We start from the raw sequence: 23,340 nt of genomic DNA on the forward strand, positions 1-23,340 counted from the left end.
TCTACCTAGCTTTCCTATGCTTGTTCAATGTGCTGACTTTTCTCCCCTGAAACTTAATCAACGAAAAGTCTGATCATTTCTGTCCTTAGACATTTTTCATTATGAAGTGTTTCAAAGCTACATAACGAAACTGTACAGTTTTTCAGATGCTGACATTCTATCACTTTCCTAATCTCTCCCTCTCCTTCCTGCTCCCGCTTCCCTTCCTGTCCCTTTTCGGAAACCTAGCCTCATAACCCCATCCTTGGAGGCAGGTTAGCTTGGACTCTTCCCATATGATTTTTACCTTTTATGTATATTTCTACAGAAGCAACATGCATTTTAGTTCTAACGTTTGACCTCCTGACTGTACTGTCAATCCTGACTTCTTGTATTAGAACAGGACTTAGCGAGCATGTCAACAGCCTTCTCCCTTACCTGGGAATTCTGAGACCTGGACAAGTAATGGGCTATACTTCCTGTCTCTTGGATGCCCTTTACATGGCAGGACCTGAACTCTGGTTATTTGATTTTGTTCCAACTGGTCTCTCTAAATAAACCCTGCCACTGAGCTCACCTGCCCAGAGGACCTTTGATTGGCATTCATATGGATTTATATGGGAGAAAAGCTATTGGAAGGAAATGGAGAGAAGAAGTGGAGTTTGGATATGCATCACAACCCTACTTGGATTCAAATGTGTGTGTGTGTGTGTGTGTGTGTGTGTGTGTGTGTGTGTGTGTGTGTGTGTGTTCCTCAAACACAAAACACTGAATCTTGGGATGTCTGAATATTTATTTTTGTCAGATAATCACACAGTTTTATTTATGCCTGGTATTCACTTGAGAACAAGTATTAGCCCGTCCGTTTAAGCCTTCTATCTGTGGCAGAGGTATTCATTTATCATCCCCATCTCGCAGAAAATAAAAGAGGTGTAGAATGGTTGGTTAAATCCACACCGCTGGTGAAGTACAACACTGAGATTTGAGTCAGCCCCACCACTGACAGTCATTCTCTGCATTTTCCTTACGAGACCTGGCAGTGTAACAGCTGGCGTCATCAACAAACAGGGCCAGGCAGTTCATAAAGGGAGGTCAGCTGATTGTCAGGAAGGAAAGGTTTCCCACAACAATGCACTCCAACTGTCTATTGTTCTTTTGAAATATTATTTTGCACTTACCAAAGTCACACACACATAACGGTGAGATCAGTGTGGTTGTATACCGTGTCCTCTCCTGTTCCTCAGATTAAACAGTACTGACAGGAAGAAAGGTCTGTCTCCTTTCTCCTCCCCACTACAAAAAAAAAACGAAAGCATATTCAACAGCCCCTGAAATTCGTGTGTTTCCCTGGGCAATATATCAAGGTCCATCCATCCTAAACTAAACAGGGGTTCAGGTTCTGCGTAAGCGTTCAGTCAGTCACAGAATGCTCATGCCTTGGTTTGCTCATTCTGTACCCTCCTAGCAAATAGACATCACCCACAGAAGTTTTAATAAAAAAAGGCCATTCACACTGCTAGGATGAGACCTTCTCTAGGTGTCCCTGATCCACCTCAATGCCTTGTCGCCTGAGCCAGCGACACAAAGAAGCGTTGTCTCCTGCCAAGCGCCGCCCCTCGGGCTCCCACTCCAGCCAGGAGGAAGTGGGGAGGAGATTGGCTAGGAACCCCTCCTCTCCTCCTGCTCCGGTCTCCTCCCCGCTCGGCTCCAGGCTTTCGGCGGCTGCTCTGAGACGCCTCGGTACTCTGCCGAGAAGCCCCAGGCCCGCCCGCTTGCGCGGCCCTCGAAACGCTAAGACACTTGCCCTGGTGGAATCTCAGGGTGAGTGGCCTGCAGGGACAGCCGGTAGGCGAAGGAGCCTGTGACCAGGGCTGGGGCCTGGGTTGGAGGCGTGCGGGGCGGGTGGTCAGGGCTACGGGGGGGGGGGGGGGGGACGCTGGCGAATTGCGAGAGGGACCTGGGTGCTGAGGGTCTGGGTGTGTCCAGATCTGGCCAGAGGCTCCCTAGTGCTTCCTGCCTGCCTGCTAACGGTGATTTTGCTCTGCTCGGTGGCTGAGCATCCCACCCCCCACCCCCATCCCGGACCCCGCTATCTTGCTCCTATCTGGCCTGTGTCTGACAGTGACGTTTGTGTGCAACCGCTTTGTGTGGGCGAGTTCCAGACTGGCCCCACCAGCTGTGGCCACCTCTAATGCGCGGCTTTAGCGGAGGGGGCTGGGCGTACTTGTCACACAGGTAGCTGGTGATAGAGCACCGTTCCATCCTAAGGCTTATTGAGCCTAGCAAGCAGGGTCACTAGGACCTAGATCTCTGGCCCACTCCGCATTGTTCACAGGGGACTGGAGTGTGGGTGTGTTTAGAGAAGAGGGCAGTCCTTGGTCCAGAGGCCTGGAGAATCCGCAGCCTGAGATTTTCCACTTGGCTGCCCTCCTCCTCTGCTAGCCAAACCTCCCTTCTCCTGCGCCCCCACCCCTCCTCTGACGTCACCCACATACTGTGAAGACTAACCATTACAGGGAAGGGAAAGGAAATGGGGCAGCGTGCGTGCGCCAGGCTCTTGCGTAGTTGGGGCTGCTCCGGGTGGTTCGGAAAGATCTTTATCACACAGCGAATTTGATAGAATCCCTCTGGGGCAAGCCGACCCACAGCTAGGAGGCAGCACCTGGGCCTCTAATGGCGAAGGGCGGGTCTCTCAACTCCTGGGTCAGAATCCGCAGTTACCTTGTTCTTAGTTACCCAGTGAGAAAAACGAACAAACGTGAGCTAGAAGGAGACAGTCCCGTGAAAACCGTGGAAGGCAGGAGTCAGTGTGATGAGGCAGAAATATGGGAAGTAAAAGCCAAGTTTTTAATCTTACTCCTGTGGAGGATGGGATGGAGGGATCCAAGGTAGGGGCTCCAGAGATATGACTTTGGGGTGCTGATGCTGTTAATCATAATCATGTATATGGAAGCCTAGCCTTTTAACTATTGTATTATCATTTTATTGCCTATTCTTCTGTATGCATTACACATCCTTGGAGATTGGAGATGTGTGAATGAAACAATTTAAGTTAAAATTAAATAAAGATGTAATGGAAACCGTCTAGGATGGAGTGTAAAAAAAAAAAAAAAAGAACTGAAGCAGTTTCAATTCTGGTTTAGCAGAACGTGGTGGACATTGGGGAAAATATCCGATGTATAAGAAAGAAAGGCTTCTTAGACGAGAAGGGCATGGGAAAGAGAAGACATCGAGAACTGTGTTCCGGATATTAACGCAAGGTCAGGCTAGCTGTTTACTGAGAAGTACCCCTGGGTGTGCGTTTAGTCTCATACCCATTTTTCAGTCATACATCCATGGAATAGCTACCTAGGGAATGCAAATCATAAAATGCATTCTCTGATCTCACATACTTAAGTCTGTGTTTCAAGATCTGAAATCAAACTGAAATGCAAGCTGTGAGGGATCCTTTTTCCCAAGATGGCCCCACCTCCAATCCCATAAATCCTTCATGGGGAAAACCATGTTTGAGTCTATGGGACTGCTTTATGATAGGATTAGAAAGTCTGCTTTCAGGTTTTGCCTGGGATACGGTTTGCACTGAAGGAGACAGTTGTAAGTTCAAAGGGACCATAGTTAGCACAGGGAAGAGAGGATAAGAACTATGGGGGAGCGATTTACAGGATGAAAATCTGTATGAGAAAAACTCTTCACCTCTTCCCTTCCTAATATGACAAGGTTGCTGTGTTTAATGGTGGGCTCCATGGAGCTCCTCTGAGTATAAAGAAAACCCTGGAACTTAGCAAATACAGCACACACATAGTGACTCAAAACTGCCTGTAATTCGAATTCCAGAGACTCCAACTCCTTCTGACCTCTGTCAGCTCCTGCAGGCACATGGTCAACATACATACTACTCAGACACATATAGTACTGGTTACGGTTACTATTGCTGAGATGAAATTCCATGATCAAAAGCAAGTCGGGGAGGGAAGGGTTTATTTGGCTTATACTTCCACATCATAGTCTTATCATTGAAGGAAGTCAGGACAGGAACTCAAGCAGGGCTGGAACCTGGAAGCAGGAGCTGATGCAGAGGCTGTGGAGGGCTGCAGCTTTGCTTACTGGTTTGTTCTCCTGGTTTTTGTTTTGTTTTGTTTGTTTTTTAAGTAGAACCCAAGACCACCAGGCTGGGGATGGCACCACCCACAATGGGCTAGACCCTCTCCCATCAATCATTAGTTAAGAAAATACCCTACAGCTGGATCTTATGGAGGCACTTTCTCAATTGAGGTTCCTTCCTTTCAGATGACTCTAGCTTGTGTCAAGTGGCATAAAACTAGCCAGTACACATATCCATGCACATAAAATAGATACCTATTTTAAAAGAACTGTACTTCAGCTCTGCATTTCCTGTATTGGGATCCTAGATTCATCATTTACCTACCTATGTGATATTAAGCAAGTGACAAATTCCCTGGCCACTCAAAACATTTGGGGTTTTCTTCCCCAGAAACTGTACTATGGGGATAATGATAATATATGCCTTATAAGTTTGTTGGAATTAAGCAAATTTAATAAATTAGGTGTTACAATATGAGAAAGCTGATGAGTGTGTTGTTATGACTGTCATTGCTACAGTTGCTACTCTTGTTATCATTGTGTTAGTCACAGAAAATAGGTTCAAAATTTACACGGGGGCTTGAAATCCTCACTAAAAGTATTATCTAGGTCATTCTAAGTAGATGCCAAATAGATTTAGCTCATGTACACACAAACTAGCTAAGAATGACTAATGAGATAGAAAGATGAATATGAATTCTCTTCTCAGAGTGTGTGACCGTCTACACTGTGGAAAGCATTGGCCAAAACAGAAGAGTCTGATGGACATCTATTGAGGGAATGTGTATGAGTGTGAGGAGATATACAATAGGACATCATTGGGGTACAATGGAGTGTCTAGGGAGATATGTGGAAATTGATTAAGTACATGATTGAGTTTCAGACCTGGAACCCACATACATGAAAATGATCCTAGGAAACTCCCTTGTCTTTGATCTATGTTCATTCCTGGGTTTCACTTACTGGTGTCCATTTGTAGTTTTGTGGGGCATTCAGGATCCATGGACATATATCTTTAAATCTGCCACTCTTATTACAAGGGAGTATGGATGGGTCAATTAATTATCTTCATGTTCTCCTTCATCTTTCCCATCTTCTCTACTCTGTATCCTCCTCCTCTTAGTTCATTCTTTAATAACCTTAATTATATTTCCTATTGCCTGTCTCATGGCATTATTTTTTTCATACCAAATGTCTCAAGTTTCCTCCTCTGTGTACATTTTAACTTAGAAAAGTAGAGTTCCCAAGGACAGAAAGGTAGTGGTGTGGATGCGAGAGGGGGAGACAGAAAGGGAATTGGCAATGGAAGCAGAGCCTGTCCTAGGTAATAGTTTGAGGGAGGAGGGGAGGAGAAGGAGAATCTGTCCTGTTCTTAAAACATGAGGGAGGGAGGAGAAGTCAAGACTATCCTGGTAATAGCTGGAAGGAGGGAGAAGGGCATCCACCATAAACTTGCAGGAGCAGCCGCCCTACCCAGTGGAAGGTCACATTGGGGAAGGGAGTCCAGTGGACACAGGTGAAGCTCTGTGGATTGCTCTTCAAGGACAAAATATTATTAGAGTACTTTCAGAAGAATAAAGGTAGGAACAGGCCCAAGAGACTTGGAAACCAGATTCCTTCAGTACAGACATGAATTACTAAAGAACCAAATTGGGTTAATCGCTGTGTGCTGGCAAAATGTCAGAAAAGACATTGACAGGGCTTGTGGCCAAATGGAAGTAGGATAAAATAGGAAGAGTGGCCACACTAGGACTCTGCACAGTGTGCTGCTGTCCCGGTTATTTGTGGGCAGCAGGAAGGGCGAGGAAGGGACACGCTTCTCCCTACCCAGTTCCTGACTCTGTATCCTTTAGATATTCTGTGAAGTGGTTAAAAAGTTAATGCTGGTATTTAACAGCTAAAGGCATCTGATATAATTTTGCTTAGAGAAGCTCTTCTTTTCTGTGAGAGAAGATTTTCTTTTTTTCACAGGCAGAGTCTCATGTAGCCAAGACTGCCCTCGAATTAGTGACATAGACCACCACCGTATCAGTTCCCAGAGGCAGCCATATGACATGACAACACATAGGGTGGCTTAACGTAACAGGATTTTATTTTCTCACTTTGCCTCTACCTCCTGAGTGCTGAGATTTCAGAAATGTACCACCATGTGCAACTTCAAATTTAAGGCTTCTGTGTTAGTGACACGCTATATACAGATAATCGCTGCACTTTTTCAGCAGAGACTTGAGTTTATTAGATACCTGGGACAGAGGTTTTCCCATCCATGGCTGTGAAAGTCAAAGCACACAGGCCAAGGACTTTTCCAGTGGTCCAGAGAAATATGTAAAAATATACGCCATTGCCATTATTACTCAGGGTTAGCATTAGCCTTAACATTAGCTTCAAAATAGAAGAACTATGCAATTACCATGAATAAACACTCAGTCTGGTGATTGCAATATCCAACAACAGGTTATGCTTCTTCGTCTACTTTGTGAGTATTGCATATTATTCACAAACAGAAGTGAATTGAATGATTTGCTCTTAACCAAACAAGTAGAAGTGCAAATGTGTGGTATGTGCACATGACTGAACACCAATGGAAGATTATAAAGCAGCATTGAGTTGGCACTTGCAGTGAAGAAGCAAAGGGTGTTTGGAGCTGACATATACCGGTACACCTTCCTCACCTATGTCTTGGGTTCAAGGAAGAATCTGCCATAATTTCATAATTTGCTACTTTCTGCTTCTGGTTGTCTGGGACAGGTATTCAGCCACAGAGAATTTTCATGTCCCTCTTATTCAGCTTGTGACACTGACCCAAGCTGCAGATCCTTGACTGTTCAGCCTATTGTTTTAAATGCTCCAAACTGAGGTTACTAAGATCAGCGAGGAAGCGAAGATGGATGGGAGGAGTGAGAGAGCAGAGCAGTCTGCACCACTGCACCAGTTCCCAGAGGCTTCCACAGCAAATGATTACAATTAGAGTGGCTTAAAATGATGCTATTTTATTTCCTCAAAATCCTAGAGCAGTGGTTCTTAAGCTGTGGGTCATGACTCCTGTGGGGGTCAAATGACCCTTTCATAGGGATTGCATATCAAATACCCTGCATATCAGATATTTACATTATAATTCATAACAGTACCAACTTTGCAGTTATGAAGTAGCAGTGACATAATTTTATGGTAGGGGTCACCACAACATGAGGAACTCTATTAAAGGGCTGTAGCATTAGGAAGGTTGAGAGCCACTGTTCTAGAGGGTTAGAATTGTAGCGCCCAGGCTTCAGCAGTGCTGATTCCTTCGGAAGTTTCAGAGGTAGAATTTGTTCCATGCCTCTCTTATAGCTTCTGGGTTTTGCCAGCAATCCTTGGTATTCCTCAGTCTACAGACACATCTCAACATTCTTTATCTCCATCTTCTGATAGAAATCTACGCTATGTTTCAATCTCTCAATTTCCAATTTCCAAATCCAGCATGATTCCTGTTGACTAGGTATCACCTCCAGACCCTACTTCCAAAATGAGTCACATTCATAGATAACAGAGGGTTAGGAATTCAAACTACCGTCTTTTGGAGACACAATTCTACCATCATCCCTCCGTTCTGTGCTGTTTCCTTCTGTGGGTGAATAGAATCTTACTTTCTCTAAGTTTGACCATGAGGATGGACTAAATGCGTGTATACTGAGCCTCGAGTTATTTCGATGTCAGTCTTATCACATGGTAAGGTCATTTCCACAGCAACCATACCTTGCTTGGTTTTTGATTACTTAGCCATTCTTCACCAAACTGAATCTTTCCTCTTTTTCTCTGCAGAAACCAGCAAAACCATGGCGACTCCTTCTGCTGCCTTTGAGGCCCTTATGACTGGAGTGACGAGCTGGGATGTTCCTGAGGAAGCTGTCCCATGTGAACTGCTTCTTATTGGAGAGGCTTCATTTCCTGTGATGGTGAATGACATGGGCCAGGTCCTCATTGCTGCCTCTTCCTATGGCAGAGGTCGCATGGTGGTAGTAGCTCATGAGGACTACTTGGTGGAAAGCCAGCTCTTTGTCTTTCTTGTCAATGCTGTGGGGTGGCTTCGTTCCTCCTCTGAGTCTGCCATTGGTATACACTCATCCTTAGCACCATTGGTGAAAATCCTCGAGAGCTGTGGAATAGACTCAACGATTGAGCCCGAAGTGAATGACTCCCTGGGAGTTTACTGCATTGATGCCTACAATGAAAGCATGACTGATAAGCTGGTCCAGTTTGTGAAACGTGGAGGGGGCTTGCTCATAGGAGGCCAAGCCTGGGATTGGGCTAACCAGGGCGAAGATGAAAGAGTTCTGTTCACATTTCCTGGGAATCTGGTGACCAGTGTGGCTGGTGTGTACTTCACTGAAATCAAGGCTGACACAAGTTTCTATAAAGTTTCTAAGAAGATGCCTAAGATCCCTGTCTTAGTTAGGTGAGTATCTTACCTAGTGGGAAGCTGGCCTCATATTAAAACACAGACATGATTCCATCTTCAGCTTCCTTCCAGACCAATAAAAAAGAATTTGAAACTCAGACCTGTATTTGCCACAGTCCATTAGATGTTTTTTTTAATACTCTGAGGCTCAGAGTATTAAATATTAGAAAAAGAAAACCACAGAACAACCCCATGGGCCAAAGTCTGGAGGGCTGTGAAGTATTTTGAAATGTTTACATGGGGTTAGGATGGAAACAGGAAGTTGTTGGTTTGGAAGTTGATTTGAAAAGAGACAGTACAGTTACACATACTAGGCTTTCGAAGAGGACTTTTATCTCTGGGGTCAAATGATCATCTGAGAATGGAGAAGACGATGCTGGTACAGAGGCAAGCTTCACTGAAAGTTCTTGAGAGTATATTCAGGTTGGTTTTATGTACAAACAGTATTGTATATGCAACAGATTAATAAGCACTCAGCACACATTCATTAGATGTGTAATTTGATTGAGGAATGAAAGGTATTCTAAGATGCAGTCCTCTTAAAAGCAGAAAATGTACACTAGTCCACTTCTCATTATACATAAAATCCTTAGCTTTCTCAGAACAAATAACACTGTTATTTCTGACTGATGGGAACAAAGTGAATTGGATTGAGTGAGGAAGAAACAATGAGGCCTTTAGAAGGATGAAAAGTAAGTGAAATTAATAAATCTTCATGATAAATTAACCAGACAATCTATGTACTCTCTATTTTTGGAAAGAAGTCACCTTGTCTCATCTTAACCCCAAATTGGGACTTCTCCAAGGAATTCAAGCTCTCTTTTTGTTCATTTACCCATTTCAGAGTTTATTGAATATTGTCTCAGATATTATTTATTATCTTAGGACTGAGTTGCAAAGATCTGAGTACAAAAGGCATGGAAGATTCTCAAGTGACAATATCTGGAAGACATTTTAAAAGCCAAGTAACTGTGTAGCAAGACATTATGCATTGTAGTGCAGAAGAATCTAGAAATGGATCTAAGGCTAGTAACTGTACAGGGTGCCATTAGGATGTCCTTCCAACTCTTTCCACCTAGAAGGAGAGTGGCTAAGTACACCCTATGGGTTCCCCTTTTAGACATCATTCCCTTCACATCTTCTGGTTAGTGCTATCCTTGTGTGCTCCCAAAGTCATCAGGCATGCATAGAAATGAATGCTGGACAACTGATCATAGCCTGCATACCCACATGCTCTCAACACATTTGCTTAAACACTACATTGAAACCTGAATTATCCAACTTTCAAGTGTATGTTATACGTGTCCCTTCCATCCTGAATATTAGTGAAATGATATTGGCCATAGAAGAATCTTTAGACTTTCAGATTACTGTAAGAGATTTCCGAACTTTTAAATTTGAAAATAAACATTAGCTTGTCTCCCCCAAGTGACTTAGAAAACATCAGGGCAGGTGTAGGTAAATATTTGCAAGAAGGATCTGTAAATCCTTAGAGGTCGTTGATAGTTATGTGCTGAATATATATAGAATAGAGTAAATCAATACAATCTGTACTTGTTCGATTGAAAAACATCAGCAAAGTGATAACTGCTAAATAAACTGATCATGACAACAAGAGAGAATTAAAAATTTTAAGAATAGAAGGAGTGTCATTAATATGGGTCTACTGATATTAACAGGGTAATAAGGGAACTGATACAATCTATGCCAGTAAATTATACAACACAGATGAAACAGACTTCTTGATAGACACAAATTATGAAACTAAACATAAGAAAAGAGACAATGTGTACTAAAATAAATGAAACACAAGCAGTGTTTTCAACATATAGTTTTGGAACAACTAGACACCCTAATGGAAAAGGTGAACTCTGACCCTTAACGTAGTTCATACAATACTCAAAAACAGGTCTGGACCCAGGTATAGAAGAGAAACTGAAAAACTTCTAAATGATAGCACAGAAAAAGCAAATGAGACAAGCAAAACAACAGAAACACTTGCAACCTTGCCTTAGGCAAAGATTGCCTGTGGATGACTTTGCACAAGACCACAAAATGAAAAGATTGGTAGCATCTCAGCCATCTCCTTCCTAAATATTGCCCCAAAGAAATGAAGTCATATCCTCACCAAAACTTCATGTAACAAATTATGTTCTCATCACTGAGCACACTGAGATTTTCTTCTTATCTTGGCTATTGTGAAAATGCTGCAAGGAACGTGAGAGTCTCTGATCTAATTTCTGTGGGTACCTACTCAATGGAGGATTAGCTAGGTCATATGGTAGTTCTATTTTAGTTTCTCAAGGACTCCTCAAACCTGTTTACATGCCTACCAACAGTTTGCAAGAATTTCTCCTTCTTCCCATCTTCATCAGACTTGATATCTTTTGACAGTTTGATAATACTCATTCTAATAGATGGGGAGAGGTTCCTCACTGTGGATTTGATTTCCATTTCCTTGGTGAGTAGTGGTGGCAAGCACCTTTTTGTAGACCTGTTGACCATCTGTATGTTGTGATGTGTAGTGATCTCGTCCATTGTAGAGTGCACTGAAGTTCTGGGCTGATCAATCCTGCTTCCTGTGATGTGTTTTCCCAAACAAATGATAATCCTGGCCCTTTTGTTTCTCCATTTTCTCTTACTTATATGCATTCCAGATTCTTCTGCTCCCATAGGTTTCTGATTCTTCTGGTTCCATCTATGTTGTGACCTCTGTAAATACCCCCCCTCCCAATTTTCTGATTGTGCCCTGTACAAGATCGGGTGATAATTACTAGTTTATCTTTATTTTAGTAACTTCTGACCCATCTCAGAATAGTCTGTGAAAGACAAGTAAAATCAGAGCCAGGAGAGATAGTTTATCATTTTTGTGGCTAGTGCTTCAAGGAAGGAGAGGGCCAGCCTGCAACAAGGCCCCAGTTTCCCTGAAAATTTTCCTGAGCTGTGTACAGCACAGAAACTGAAAATCCATTGTCTATCTGACACCCATTTTGTATTACCTCTATGCCAATTCCTGACACATGAGTACCATAGCTTGACACCTACAGAAGTGAGAGATTCAATTCTGAAATTGCAAGCATGTAGAGGTCATCCTAAGCATTAGGGTTCAATCTCACTTTGGAGTTTATAGGGGGCCTGAGGTCCTCATGGTGGGAGGGGTTGGGTTATGCATAGGAAAAACACTGGTTCTGAGCAAAATGCCATAGCATGCAGCACTCCTGTTGGGCAAGCTACGGACAGGTGGAGTTCTGGATGTGTACTCCCTCCCACTAAGGGACCATAGGACTCATGAGAGTTGAGACTAATGACTGCCTCTTACTCCATCTTCTGAGATACTGACTATTCGCTGGCACCACAAACTCTGCTTTTCACAGACTCTTCTATCAAATTAGTGGTGTGAAATGTATAAACAAAACCCATTATAAGATTAAAAACATGATGCCTCACCTAATTCTTTGGGTACTGGAAGACATGGATGGAATAAGCATGAACTTAAGTTAGTATCAGATTTTCTATGCAGTTTCCATTGAAGAATGTGTGACTTGAAAATGAGCATATCAGAATTAATGGTGATATCTTGTGTCTCCTTTCCAACAAATTTTCATCTGCTCTCTTCTCCCAAATCTTCTACATCTGAAAATAACAATATTAGTCAAAGTAGTAGTGCTCTTGTGTCCCAGGCAGTGTTCAAGGAACTGTATGCAGAGTGGCCCCCCTAATCAAGAGTGTATGTATGTCTTTTGCAGTTGTGAAGATGACCTCTCAGATGACAGAAGTGAACTTCTGCGTGGCATCTCAGATCTGGACATCACCAACTCGGACTGTTTCCCATCCCAGCTACTAGTGCATGGGGCTTTGGCTTTTCCCTTAGGGCTAGATACCTACCATGGGTGTGTGATAGCAGCTGCCCGCTATGGCCGGGGCCGAGTGGTTGTAACTGGTCATAAGGTGTTATTCACTGTGGGTAAACTTGGCCCATTTCTGCTCAATGCTGTCCGTTGGCTGGATGGGGGCCGCAAAGGCAAGATTGTGGTGCAGACAGAGCTAAGAACACTAAGTGGTCTGCTTGCAGTCGGGGGTATAGACACCAGCATTGAGCCCCAGCTGACCAGTGATGCAAGTGTCTATTGCTTTGAACCCACGAGTGACGTGGGGGTTAAGGAGCTGCAGGAGTTTGTAGCAGAGGGTGGCGGGCTGTTTGTTGGAGCCCAAGCCTGGTGGTGGGCCTTTAAGAACCCAGGAGTGTCCCCTCTGGCTCGCTTCCCAGGAAACCTGCTCCTCAACCCTTTTGGCATCAGTATCACAAGCCAAAGCCTCAACCCAGGCCCATTCCGCACCCCTAAGTTGGGAGTAAGGACCTATCACTTCCGCTCGACCCTGGCAGAGTTTGAGGTGATAATGGGCAGGAAGAGAGGGAATGTGGAGAAGGGCTGGCTAGCCAAGCTGGGACCAGATGGGGCAGCTTTCCTGCAGATTCCTGCAGAGGAGATCCCTGTTTACATGTCCGTGCACCGACTCCTGCGGAAGCTGCTGAGCCGCTATCGGCTCCCAGTGGCAACCCGAGAAAACCCTGTAATCAATGACTGTTGTAGGGGGGCCATGCTTTCCCTGGCCACAGGTCTGGCCCACTCTGGAAGTGACCTCTCACTACTAGTCCCAGAAATTGAAGACATGTACAGCAGCCTCCATCTGCGCCCCCCAGAGTCTCCCATCACCGTGGATATCAACTGCACCAATCGAGGTATGGCAGGAGGATGAAAGCTTACTTTTATGTGCATCAACAAAAACGGGGACATGAGATTGCTGTGGTACTGGTAAGTTTGGTCACCTGCAGAGGGTCATTGCTATCCTTCACTGTCTTTCTCTTCAAGAAGACAGGGGTTGGGTATTGAGCAGTGTTTGGAGGAGTCAGCACAGAGGCAGGGAAATGAGTGGTTGGCTTCATGGGGTCTGTGCAGCACTGTATGAAGCAGAGATAAAGTGCCCTTCCTGTGCTTTGGCAGGCACACGATACTGCTGGATGAGCACTGGACTCTATATACCCGGAAGGCAAGTCATAGAGGTCTCCTTGCCTGAAGAAGCTGCCTCGGCTGATCTGAAGGTAAGGCCACTCCCCATCTCACCACCTGATGCAGAATCCAAATGCTCCTGCTATCCCAGTTGGCATTGTATGGGGTCAGCATAATGCCCTACTGGTAATTCATGGCAGTTTTTAAACACTTTTCCCTTCTTAATGATGAGGAAACTGTGTTTTGATATATAACAAAATATATCCAAGTGACACATTTTGGAGCCTAGGACTCTGTATCATTTTGCCTCAGAATGCCAACTTCTACTCTTAAAATTTGCTCTTTTGACTTATATCATAGAGTGAGGACTAAGAGACCTCAATGGAAGGTTCCCTGACATTCCATAGGTATTCAGTCAGTGGATATTAGTTTACTTTCTACCTCATAACTTAGTACATATGAACTCAAGAAATGCTCTGATTTCATGATGATCATACACGATATCATCAATGGTACATGCGGTCATAGCCTAATGCTCCTTCCTGAGTTTGCCTCAGATTCTCTTCTACCACCACTACCACCCCATCACTCATGTGACTGTGAGGGTGATTTCTCTGCTCTAGATACAAATCGGCTGTCATACTGATGACCTGACCAGGGCCAGCAAGTTGTTCCGAGGCCCCCTTGTGATTAACAGATGTTGCTTAGACAAGCCCGTGAAATCAATCACCTGCCTCTGGGGTGGTCTCCTTTATATCATCGTGCCTCAGCATAGCAAGTTGGGGTCTGTGCCCATCTCAGTGAAGGGGGCTGTCCGTGCTCCATACTTCAAGCTAGGTAAGTCAGCACTACAAGGTGCACAGTGAGAGGTGGGAGATGTGGAGAATGAAGACGTTTCTGGGGCTGTTTATTACAGGGGACAGGGGTAGACCAGTGGAGGGAGGTGGTGGGTTTCTTACATTCTGCTTTGATGCCAAGAAAAAAAAATCAAATTATACCCATAGGGGCTTCCAAGAAGGGTGGAGGAAAGGGATGCCACTGGTTTTCATCTTGGGATTCTCATCTGGGGCCCAAGTTGTAAGTATGTTTTTACTTAAGGGATTTGAAAAAGGACAGTTCAAAGTCTATGGCCTCTCTTCATAGGGGAAACAACCCAGGCAGAATGGAGGAGGCGTCTCCAGGAACATCCTGGTCCATGGGGAGAGCTGGCCACCAACAACATCATCCTGACTGTGCCAACTGCAAATCTTCGAGCTCTGGACAATCCCGAGTCCCTGCTTCGCCTCTGGGACGAAGTGATGAAGGCTGTGGCGAGGCTGGGTGGAGAGCCTTTCCCTTTGCGGCTGCCACAGAGGATTGTGGCAGATGTGCAGATCTCAGTCGGTGGGTATTCCGAGTGATGCTCACTTCCTCAAGTACTTCCCTTCTTTCCACAGCCTTGAAGGTACAGAGAGTAAAAATGTTTTTGCTAGCAAGACATATAGGTATATTTCTTGTGGTTTAAATGAAAAGGGGAGAAATTACATCAAGATAAATAGTAGCTTAAGTTAGCATGTCAAGAAATGTCATCAAAGAAGTCAAGAGATGTCGCCTGAGCTTTGCTAGGTTCCTCTCAGGGAATCTTAAGAAGTGGGAAAATACAGTAGAAGGCCTTGACCTAGTTGAGATTACTGGAAGACTGTGAACAAAGAGCTGTTTGAAAATGAACCAAGGAGCCTGAACAAAAGGGGTGGGTGCAAACAAGGAAGCCCCATGGAAATTTCTCTAGATCCTTATTTTTACATTGCATAAATAAATCCTGTAATATGGTGTCAATGTCGGTAATCCCACATTGAGGAGTGGGGCAGAGGCATCTTCAAAGAATCTGAGAAAGGGTTATAAATTACACAGTCTCCCGTGGGTACCACGACCACCCTGCCCCATAAAATAGGACACTCCAATAACAGCATATATAGGCCTCAGCAACCTATACTCCCCCAGGGCTCAAGTCAGAAGAAAGATGAAATTGTCACTGCAAAATGAGCAGAGGGAAAACCTGGGAGTGTCTGGGCTTGGATGACCTCTTGAAGCTGTAGGGTGTTAGAAGGAGCCTGGGGCTACTGTGTGTTTTGGAAAAGAAACAGTTCCAAGATAGATTTCATGATGAGGTGAGAGGATTCTGACCTTATCCTCTTTCTTCTGCATCTCCAGGCTGGATGCATGCAGGGTATCCCATCATGTGCCATCTGGAGTCAGTGCAGGAGCTCATCAATGAGAAGATCATCAGGACCAAGGGACTGTGGGGCCCTGTGCATGAGCTGGGCCGCAACCAGCAGAGGCAGGAGTGGGAGTTCCCGCCACACACCACTGAAGCCACCTGCAACCTGTGGTGTGTTTATGTACATGAAACAGTGCTGGGCATACCTCGAAGCCGTGCCAATATTGCCCTGTGGCCCCCTGTTCGGGAAAAGAGAGTCCGAATCTACCTGAGCAAGGGACCCAATATAAAGAACTGGACTGCCTGGACTGCATTGGAAACATACTTACAGGTACTGAGAAAGACTGGGAGGTGGTAAGACAAGTGGGGCCACCAAGCCCACATGGTTAATTCATAAGCTAGTGACTCTGGAGATTACCTACTCCATCTGCTTCCCACATTCAGCCATATGAAACCCTGAGAGAGTCTGGGGATAACAGATAATGTAATGATGCCTCTCAGTGCAATCCTTTGCATGACCCTACAAAGTGCATAGCCCTGCACTGACTTCATAATGTCAACCACACCCCCAGAGAGAGGCACAGAGAACATAGCACTGAGAAATCTAAAATCTGATTGAGGCACATGGAGTACTACAAATACACTTTACTCAATGTGGCTTTAAAGCCAGGCATACTGATGATTGAAGTCACCTTTCCTACTTCATAGCTATCAGGCCACCCTCCTCACACATTCTATGATGGGTTGTGACCCAATTTTTTCCACTGTATGTAGGCAGTTCAGGTCTCCTCTCTGCCTTGGGTCTGGAGGTTCACCTTGCCTTTGAACTGTCTTTCTTTGCTCCAGTTTTCAGCCCCAGTGCCTAGATCAGTCCCTAGATCACTGGGGGGGGGGGGGGGGGGCGCGACATCATGTTGGATTCAAGCCCGGCATGATTTATTCTGGTTCTTCCACCTGTTCAAATCCTTCACTGTCCATGCTTACTGCTACTTTCTCTTTGTGTGAGCTACTTGGCTCATCCATGAAGTAAAGACAGATTAGTTCTAATAACTACCAAGGGGCCCCTTAGCGCCAAAACCATGTGACTGTAGATAGCATGGTCTCATTCCAATAGTCACATGAAGGTTACTTTTAAACAGGCCCTATGACTCTGTCAAGCATGGGCTCTTTCCAATAGCCCCAGAGGATGACGACTTCTAACACTTTTAACGAGCTCATTCTTTGTTACAATTATCTAGACTGTACCTAATAGACTTCTACCTGATTCACTTTCTACCTCAAAGGCCATTTTTAGTGGCCTTGTGAATTAGTATTAGGATGAATGAGGGTTGTGGGAATTTCCAAGCTATTGGAATTTAACCTTGCAACTGTGAAAGATAATGAGGATTGTTCTACCCCACCCAGTGTGAAATCCCTGGGTTCTGATCACATTATTCTTTTCATGATCTCACGAGTAGATGAGCAGTGACAGTGGAGGGAAGCACTGATCACTGGAGCTGCTTCCGCAGCTGCCACTCACTGAGGGTTTGCCAAGCGCTGTGCTGTCCTCGACACTTTCCTTAAGATTAGTGGCGTAAGGCCAGCACACAAAATGGCCAGTGATGGATGCAAAGCGAACTAACATTTAGGAGACTGAACTGACTAACTCCACTTGTGTGGGTTGGGGGTCCTTCTTTTGGTAGATTGGATGTCTCACCTACTTGGAACTTTCCCTTTCCAGCTCCAAGAGGCCTTTGGTTGGGAGCCATTTATTCGCCTCTTCACGGAGTACAGAAGCCAGACCAACATGCCCTCGGATAATGCCGACAAAATGAATCTGTGGGTGAAGTTGTTCTCCCAGCAAGTGCAGAAGAATCTGGCTCCGTTCTTTGAGTCCTGGGCCTGGCCCATCCACAAGGAAGTGGCTACCAGCCTAGCCTATCTGCCTGAGTGGAAGGAAAATATAATGAAACTGTACCTCCTCACACAGATGTAAGAAGTGCCCATCGAGGTGGCAGGTAGAGAGGTTTGGGGAGGTAGGCAGAGGTGGGGGTTTATTCCTCTACCTCTGTCTTCTAAAGTTCTGGCTTTGTCTTCTTAATTCATTGCTCCTGTGTCTTATTCCTGACTCCTGTCTCTAGGAAGTGGGTTAAGAACATGGCACAAAGTGAAGCCAGAATCCCTTAGGAATAAGGCCTGTGTTTATGAGCTCTACCCCTTTGCCTCTCAGTTGTCAGGTACCCTCCTGACCCTGCCCAGTGCTGGGAGCTTGGGCATTTGTTTCTGTGCTGGCCCTTGGTCTGTCTTGATGAACCATGGAGGACAAGCCTTCCCTTGGCCTCCTTGTCTTCGGGATACGTGCAAAAGTCTCTGCCTCTTGGAGTGGTCATGGAGTGTCTGACTGATGGTTTTAAAGAAACGTGTGAACTATATGGTGCCTGATAACTAAAGCGTTGCTTCATTTCATGCTGACCCATTCTCTTTCACAGCTCAGAGGTTAACATCACCCTTTTTCTTAGTAGACTCCCTGTACTCAAACTCTAGGTCTTTTATTGACCATTTCTGTGTTATTGGCAAGATCCTTGACTTGTCCATGGCTCTACGATCTCATTCTATAAAATGGGATCTATTGCATCTGATTATTGGGAGAACTAAGTTTTACAATGCCTCTAAAGTAATTACAGAAGTAAGAGGGTGTTGAGGAAATGTCATTTGGCATTTTTATTACCTAATTAACCCAAAATTATTCTAGAGTCAGACTTCACTTTTAGGTAGTATTAACAGATGCTCTCATAGCCTTTTCATTTTTCAAACTGATACATGAAAATATAAAACCTACATATATCAACAAGATACCATGTGATGTCTAATGCATGGATACATTTTTATACCTGAATTGAGCATAATACATCTGTCTACTCGAGCATCTGTCATTTCTTCAAAATCATTTATAGTTTTTTTTTTTAAGATAGACAGTGTGTAACTGTCACTGAAGGCCAGAGAGAGTGGTCAGTGGGTAAAGACACCTGCTGCCGAGACTCAAGAGCTGAGTTCAATCCTCAAAAGTCACCTGGTGGCAGGAGAGACCCAACTATTGTGTGTTGTCCTCTGACCTCCACATGCGTTCTGTGACACACACACAAACACACTAAACAAACTTAAAAGAAATAATTGTTATCTGTCCTACCCTATCCTACACTACACATACCAGCCTCTAAGATTATTTTGGTATATTACTTTATGAATCTAAAGAAAGCATTCTAAACTCACAATGGAGTTCTTTTGATCATTGTTTGAGACCAGGCCTTTCTATTTAGGCAGGGCTGGCTGACTTCAAACTCAATGATTTTTTTCATCCTCAGCCTCCAAGTTGGTGTTACAGATGTGCACAGCCACACCCAGTTACACAATGCAGTCCTTTTTCTTTTGTCTTTCACAGCTACTTATGTTTGATCCCTTTACCTAGTTCTTTGAGCTCAAATTTCTTCTTTGCTAAAATCTAGAGATCTTGACAAAAACCAGAAAAATCATAAGATAGTGTTTAGCCTTAGCAAACAATAGATACCAATCTTTTATTATTTTTCCACAGTGAGATTCAAGACATAGTTGCTGTCAAGGGTTACCGATTACATACATATAGAAAACTTCACTTTGGGACAAGATAATTCCACAGAGCTAACCCAACTTTAATTTAATTACTACACACTCAAAGATCTCTTGGTTTTCCCCATTTTCATTTAAAGTATCTTTTGTGGTTTTAATGAGTGTTACCTCTAGGATTGATGTTGTGCATAACCAGTTTTCCCACTTATTTTCAATTTATTTTAGTCTAATCTATTTTATTTGCATATCTTGTTAGTGAGTGAATGCACAGACTATAAAATTTGTGTGTGTGTGTGTGTGTGTGTGTGTTTATTTACCATGCAACTTCTCAATTCTAAATTTATTTCATGTATATTTATCATTTAGGCATTTTGAACATAAACATTCAATCTTTAAAATAATTATGAATTATGAGGTATTGAGTGTTTCCAGGCATTATACTCATCCCCATATATAGGTATATCATTTTATCTTCCCAATAATCTTATGAAGTAGAAATTATTATCACTTATTTTATGAATAAGAGAACTGGATTTTATGGAGATTAAGTAGAATATGTAAGATACCACTGCTAAGGCCGGGCGGTGGTGGCACACGCCTTTAATCCCAGCACTTGGGAGGCAGAGGCAGGCGGATCTCTGTGAGTTCGAGGCCAGCCTGGGCTACCAAGTGAGTTCCAGGAAAGGCGCAAAGCTACACAAGAGAAACCCTGTCTCGAAAAACCAAAAAAAAAAAAAAAAAAGATACCACTGCTAATAAATTGTAGGTCCATGATTTTGAAGCCAAGCATTCTGATTGCAGAATGGGTATTCATAATTGTGGTGCTTTGAATAATTAAATTAAGAAACAAGCCAACAACATTTATATTCTGGATTGTCAGAGCCTGGAGTCTTCATACTTAGCCCTTATCTAACCTTAACAGGACAAAATGTCTCTGATTCTCCTGAACATCAGTGGAGAGGAAGAACTTAAAACAGGCTCCTAAGGTACCTCCTGGTAGAAGTGTGAGAGAGCCATTAGCATCAGGCAACTCCTTAGGTTCTGGTTATTCAGAGTGCTTGTCATTCTCTCCTGGGTACATGAAAGCAGTTTTTGGTTTATTGGATTTTGAGTCACGGGCTATTTTAGTGAAGTACCTGATTTCCCAAAGTCCCAGATGCTTCATGTTCTCAGAGAAAATTAGATTCTCAATCTTTTAGAATAAGCTTTTTTTCCATTCTCACTCCCTTCCCCTTAATCTGTTTCCATTCCCACCCCACCCCTTTAATCTGCTTTCAGCAGTAGAGCCTGGGATCTTTTAAATCAAGTTGTCTATGCTGTTTCCCTGTCTGAAACTTCCAGGGATGCTCCCGACCTAGGATGATGGACTAAACATGTAAGTTTATCTTCCCTCCTTTCCTAGGCCCCACTGAAACTGAAGTGAAGGAATGCAAGAGAGAACTGAAACCATGCAGCAAAGGAATCTAAAAGCATTTGGGTGGAGAAGATCTCAACACATTTCTGGAAGAGATAAAGTAAATGAAGCTTGTTAATGAATGGGAAACATGAAGGCACATTTCAGACAGAATACCCAGATCTGACCACCGTAACCCCAAAGAGACTTGAGCACTAGAAAAGTCTAGCTACTAAATAATTGTACCAGTTGTAAATTGACCCCCATTCTATTCTGCCCCAACTCTTGTACATAGAACACAGAAAATCTCCCATTGGTCCTAGTGAAGCTGTCTTTGTTCTTGTTGTTTGAATAAAGGAATCAAATAAACCACCTGAGGAGAGGTAAGAATTAGTGCTCCAGATGATATTTTTTTCGTGGATGTAAGTGGCTCCCTAGGCTGTCTGTTAATTTTCTTCTGAGCATTGAGGCCCCTACTCACATAACCAGGGCTTCTAGTCATAACAGAGATTTGCTAGAGAAACAGGAGTCTTTTACAAAGGCAATAGTTAGCACGGTTCTTAATGTGTGTTTTCTGATAGGAATTTCCATGCATAGAAGGAACCAAGGGAGACTCATAAGAAAAATAACCACTTAGATGTAAAAAAAAATTGAAAAAGTATTATAAAGTAAAGGAAACAAAGCTCGTATGGGAAAAAAATCCTTAAAATTCTGACCATCTCTCCAGAGAGATTTGAGGTGCATTTGTAAGATAATATACTAAGAGAAAATTCCGAACATTTGTAAAGCAAAATAAGATTGCCAAAAATATTCCATAGATAGGCTGGAAAATGAAGTAGAATGAATCTCCCGATATATGCAGAAAAATGAAATAACAAACAATAGGAAGGAAGGAAAGAGAAATAGACAATCACTGTTTAACCATTGTGAGTTCCCAGAAGACAGGATATAGATAGCATGGATGAAGAGTGAAGAAGAAAGACTTGAGGAATACCAGACTGAGGGGACCCAATACCAACTACATCTAGGTACAGTGCTAAGAAAACTTGGAATGGTAGGGTTAGAGAGAACTTACTCCGAGTTCCCAGGGAAGAGAGGACAACTGAGCCAAGCCTGGATGAGAAGAGCCTGGCAATGTCAGCTGAATGCTAGAAGTCAAGGGAGTAATTGTGTTTACTTGTGTTCACTTTTGAAAACTTTTGTTTCCAGAACTCCATATAGGTCAGACTGATGAGAGCAATGTAAAAATAAAGATATCTGTGGACAGGTGAGTTTTTAGAAAACCTACTTCTCTCCTTTGTACCATTATTAAGGAAGTTTTCCATTTAAAAAAATAAGAATGAAAGTCCAAAAAAAAAGAGGAGGAAAGAGGACCTGGCCACCAGTGGACCTCACCCAGGATGTCTCCGTCTAGAGTGGTAGTTATCTAATAGAAAAGAACACAACCTTGGACTCTGAGAAGAATGTGCCAGAGTAATACTGAGTAAATGAGACATTTGGAAATGTGGAGGACATACAGTCTTTTATCACAAAAAAATAAATAAATAAACAAACAAACCATCAAGAAATTTAGGCTCAACTGTGAAGAAGAACAAAATGAGATAGGATTTTGAAGACTTGTGGACTATGAGAAGAGACTTGATTGGTCATTGGCAGTAGGTAGGTAAGTTTCTTTTCCAATGGTACAGGCATCATGACATTGGGAGTGTAGGAACATGTATATCTTCCACTTGGCTCAGTAAAATGAATTTTAATAGCCAAAATAATATAGATGCCACTTATAGATCTTCAGTATGGACCCACCTATGAACAAAGCCTGAAAGTCTAAATGTTTTACCCAGAAGAGAAATTGAATTGATATCAGCCAGCTGAGGCACAGGAAAGTGGAGACTGAATTAGTTGGGAGAAGAGAAGTAGAAGGAAGAGTGGGGCTACTTGAATATTCAAAGTGGGGTTGTATAGACACTGTCTTCAATTAATGGAACACAACTACATGGTTAGTGTCCTGGCCAATGCTATATGTTAGACCCTCAAAAGAATTAAAAAATGGTATACCTATCAAACATTTAGAGAAGGGCAGGCAGGGAAAGGTGGAGATGCTGTACGTTAAATTCTTATCTTTTGTAAGGGTGAATTATTAAAGATTGTCTACAGTTAATAAGTCAAGAGATTATTGTTCAAACATGTTATTTAAAGGTAGGAAGTTAGCCACCAGAAGATCCAAAAGTAGATATTGTTAAAAGCATCTAGGAAATGGGATTAGAGAAGAGGGTGGGATAGGAAACTCTGTTTTCATTTCAAGTTCCTCTGTACTATTTAATTTTTTACCTTGTGCATGTATTACTTGGACAAGTTTGTAATAAACTGAAATAAAACATCCTTCAGAGGCTTCATATTGACGAGGATGTGGTTGAACCAAAACTACTGACTAGCTGATGAGGGCAGCAGGCATTGGGGTTCATCTGCTGTGCCAGTCTAAGTGATCACAAGTCCCCAATGATTGCAATTCTAGCCACTCTGTCTGGCAAGATTCAAAGACACTTCACCTTCCCTTATTTCTATGGCTATTCTACAAAACACAAAACCTGCTGCTCTTCTTGCATGTCTTGTGACTAAGGTTCCTATATAGCAGGCTTGCAGG

The 23,340-nt window shown here is 43.3% G+C and overlaps 1 protein-coding gene across 7 annotated transcripts in view; it reads left to right on the forward strand.

The window, feature by feature from the left end:
- LOC102904934 (TRPM8 channel-associated factor 1) overlaps positions 1 to 23,078 on the forward strand; it is a 42,123-nt gene extending 19,045 nt beyond the window's left edge. Inside the window, exons 1-9 of one of the 7 annotated variants that reach the window (XM_015990319.3) lie at positions 1,624 to 1,800; positions 7,882 to 8,515; positions 12,265 to 13,259; positions 13,522 to 13,619; positions 14,151 to 14,364; positions 14,671 to 14,910; positions 15,718 to 16,055; positions 17,445 to 17,721; positions 20,709 to 23,078. In XM_015990319.3, the coding sequence (XP_015845805.1) occupies positions 7,896 to 8,515; positions 12,265 to 13,259; positions 13,522 to 13,619; positions 14,151 to 14,364; positions 14,671 to 14,910; positions 15,718 to 16,055; positions 17,445 to 17,699 (2,760 nt within the window). In that variant the 5' untranslated portion in view covers positions 1,624 to 1,800; positions 7,882 to 7,895 and the 3' untranslated portion in view covers positions 17,700 to 17,721; positions 20,709 to 23,078. Of the gene's footprint in view, positions 1 to 1,623; positions 1,825 to 7,881; positions 8,516 to 12,264; positions 13,260 to 13,521; positions 13,620 to 14,150; positions 14,365 to 14,670; positions 14,911 to 15,717; positions 16,056 to 17,444; positions 17,740 to 20,708 lie in introns of those variants that run through there. The other 6 variants (XM_015990316.3, XM_076566414.1, XM_076566412.1 and 3 more) reach the window with 6 other exon arrangements.
- The last annotated feature ends 262 nt before the right edge of the window (positions 23,079 to 23,340 follow it).

Source organism: Peromyscus maniculatus, chromosome 3 (assembly GCF_049852395.1).
Source record: "Peromyscus maniculatus bairdii isolate BWxNUB_F1_BW_parent chromosome 3, HU_Pman_BW_mat_3.1, whole genome shotgun sequence".
NCBI classification, from domain to species: domain Eukaryota; kingdom Metazoa; phylum Chordata; class Mammalia; order Rodentia; family Cricetidae; genus Peromyscus; species Peromyscus maniculatus.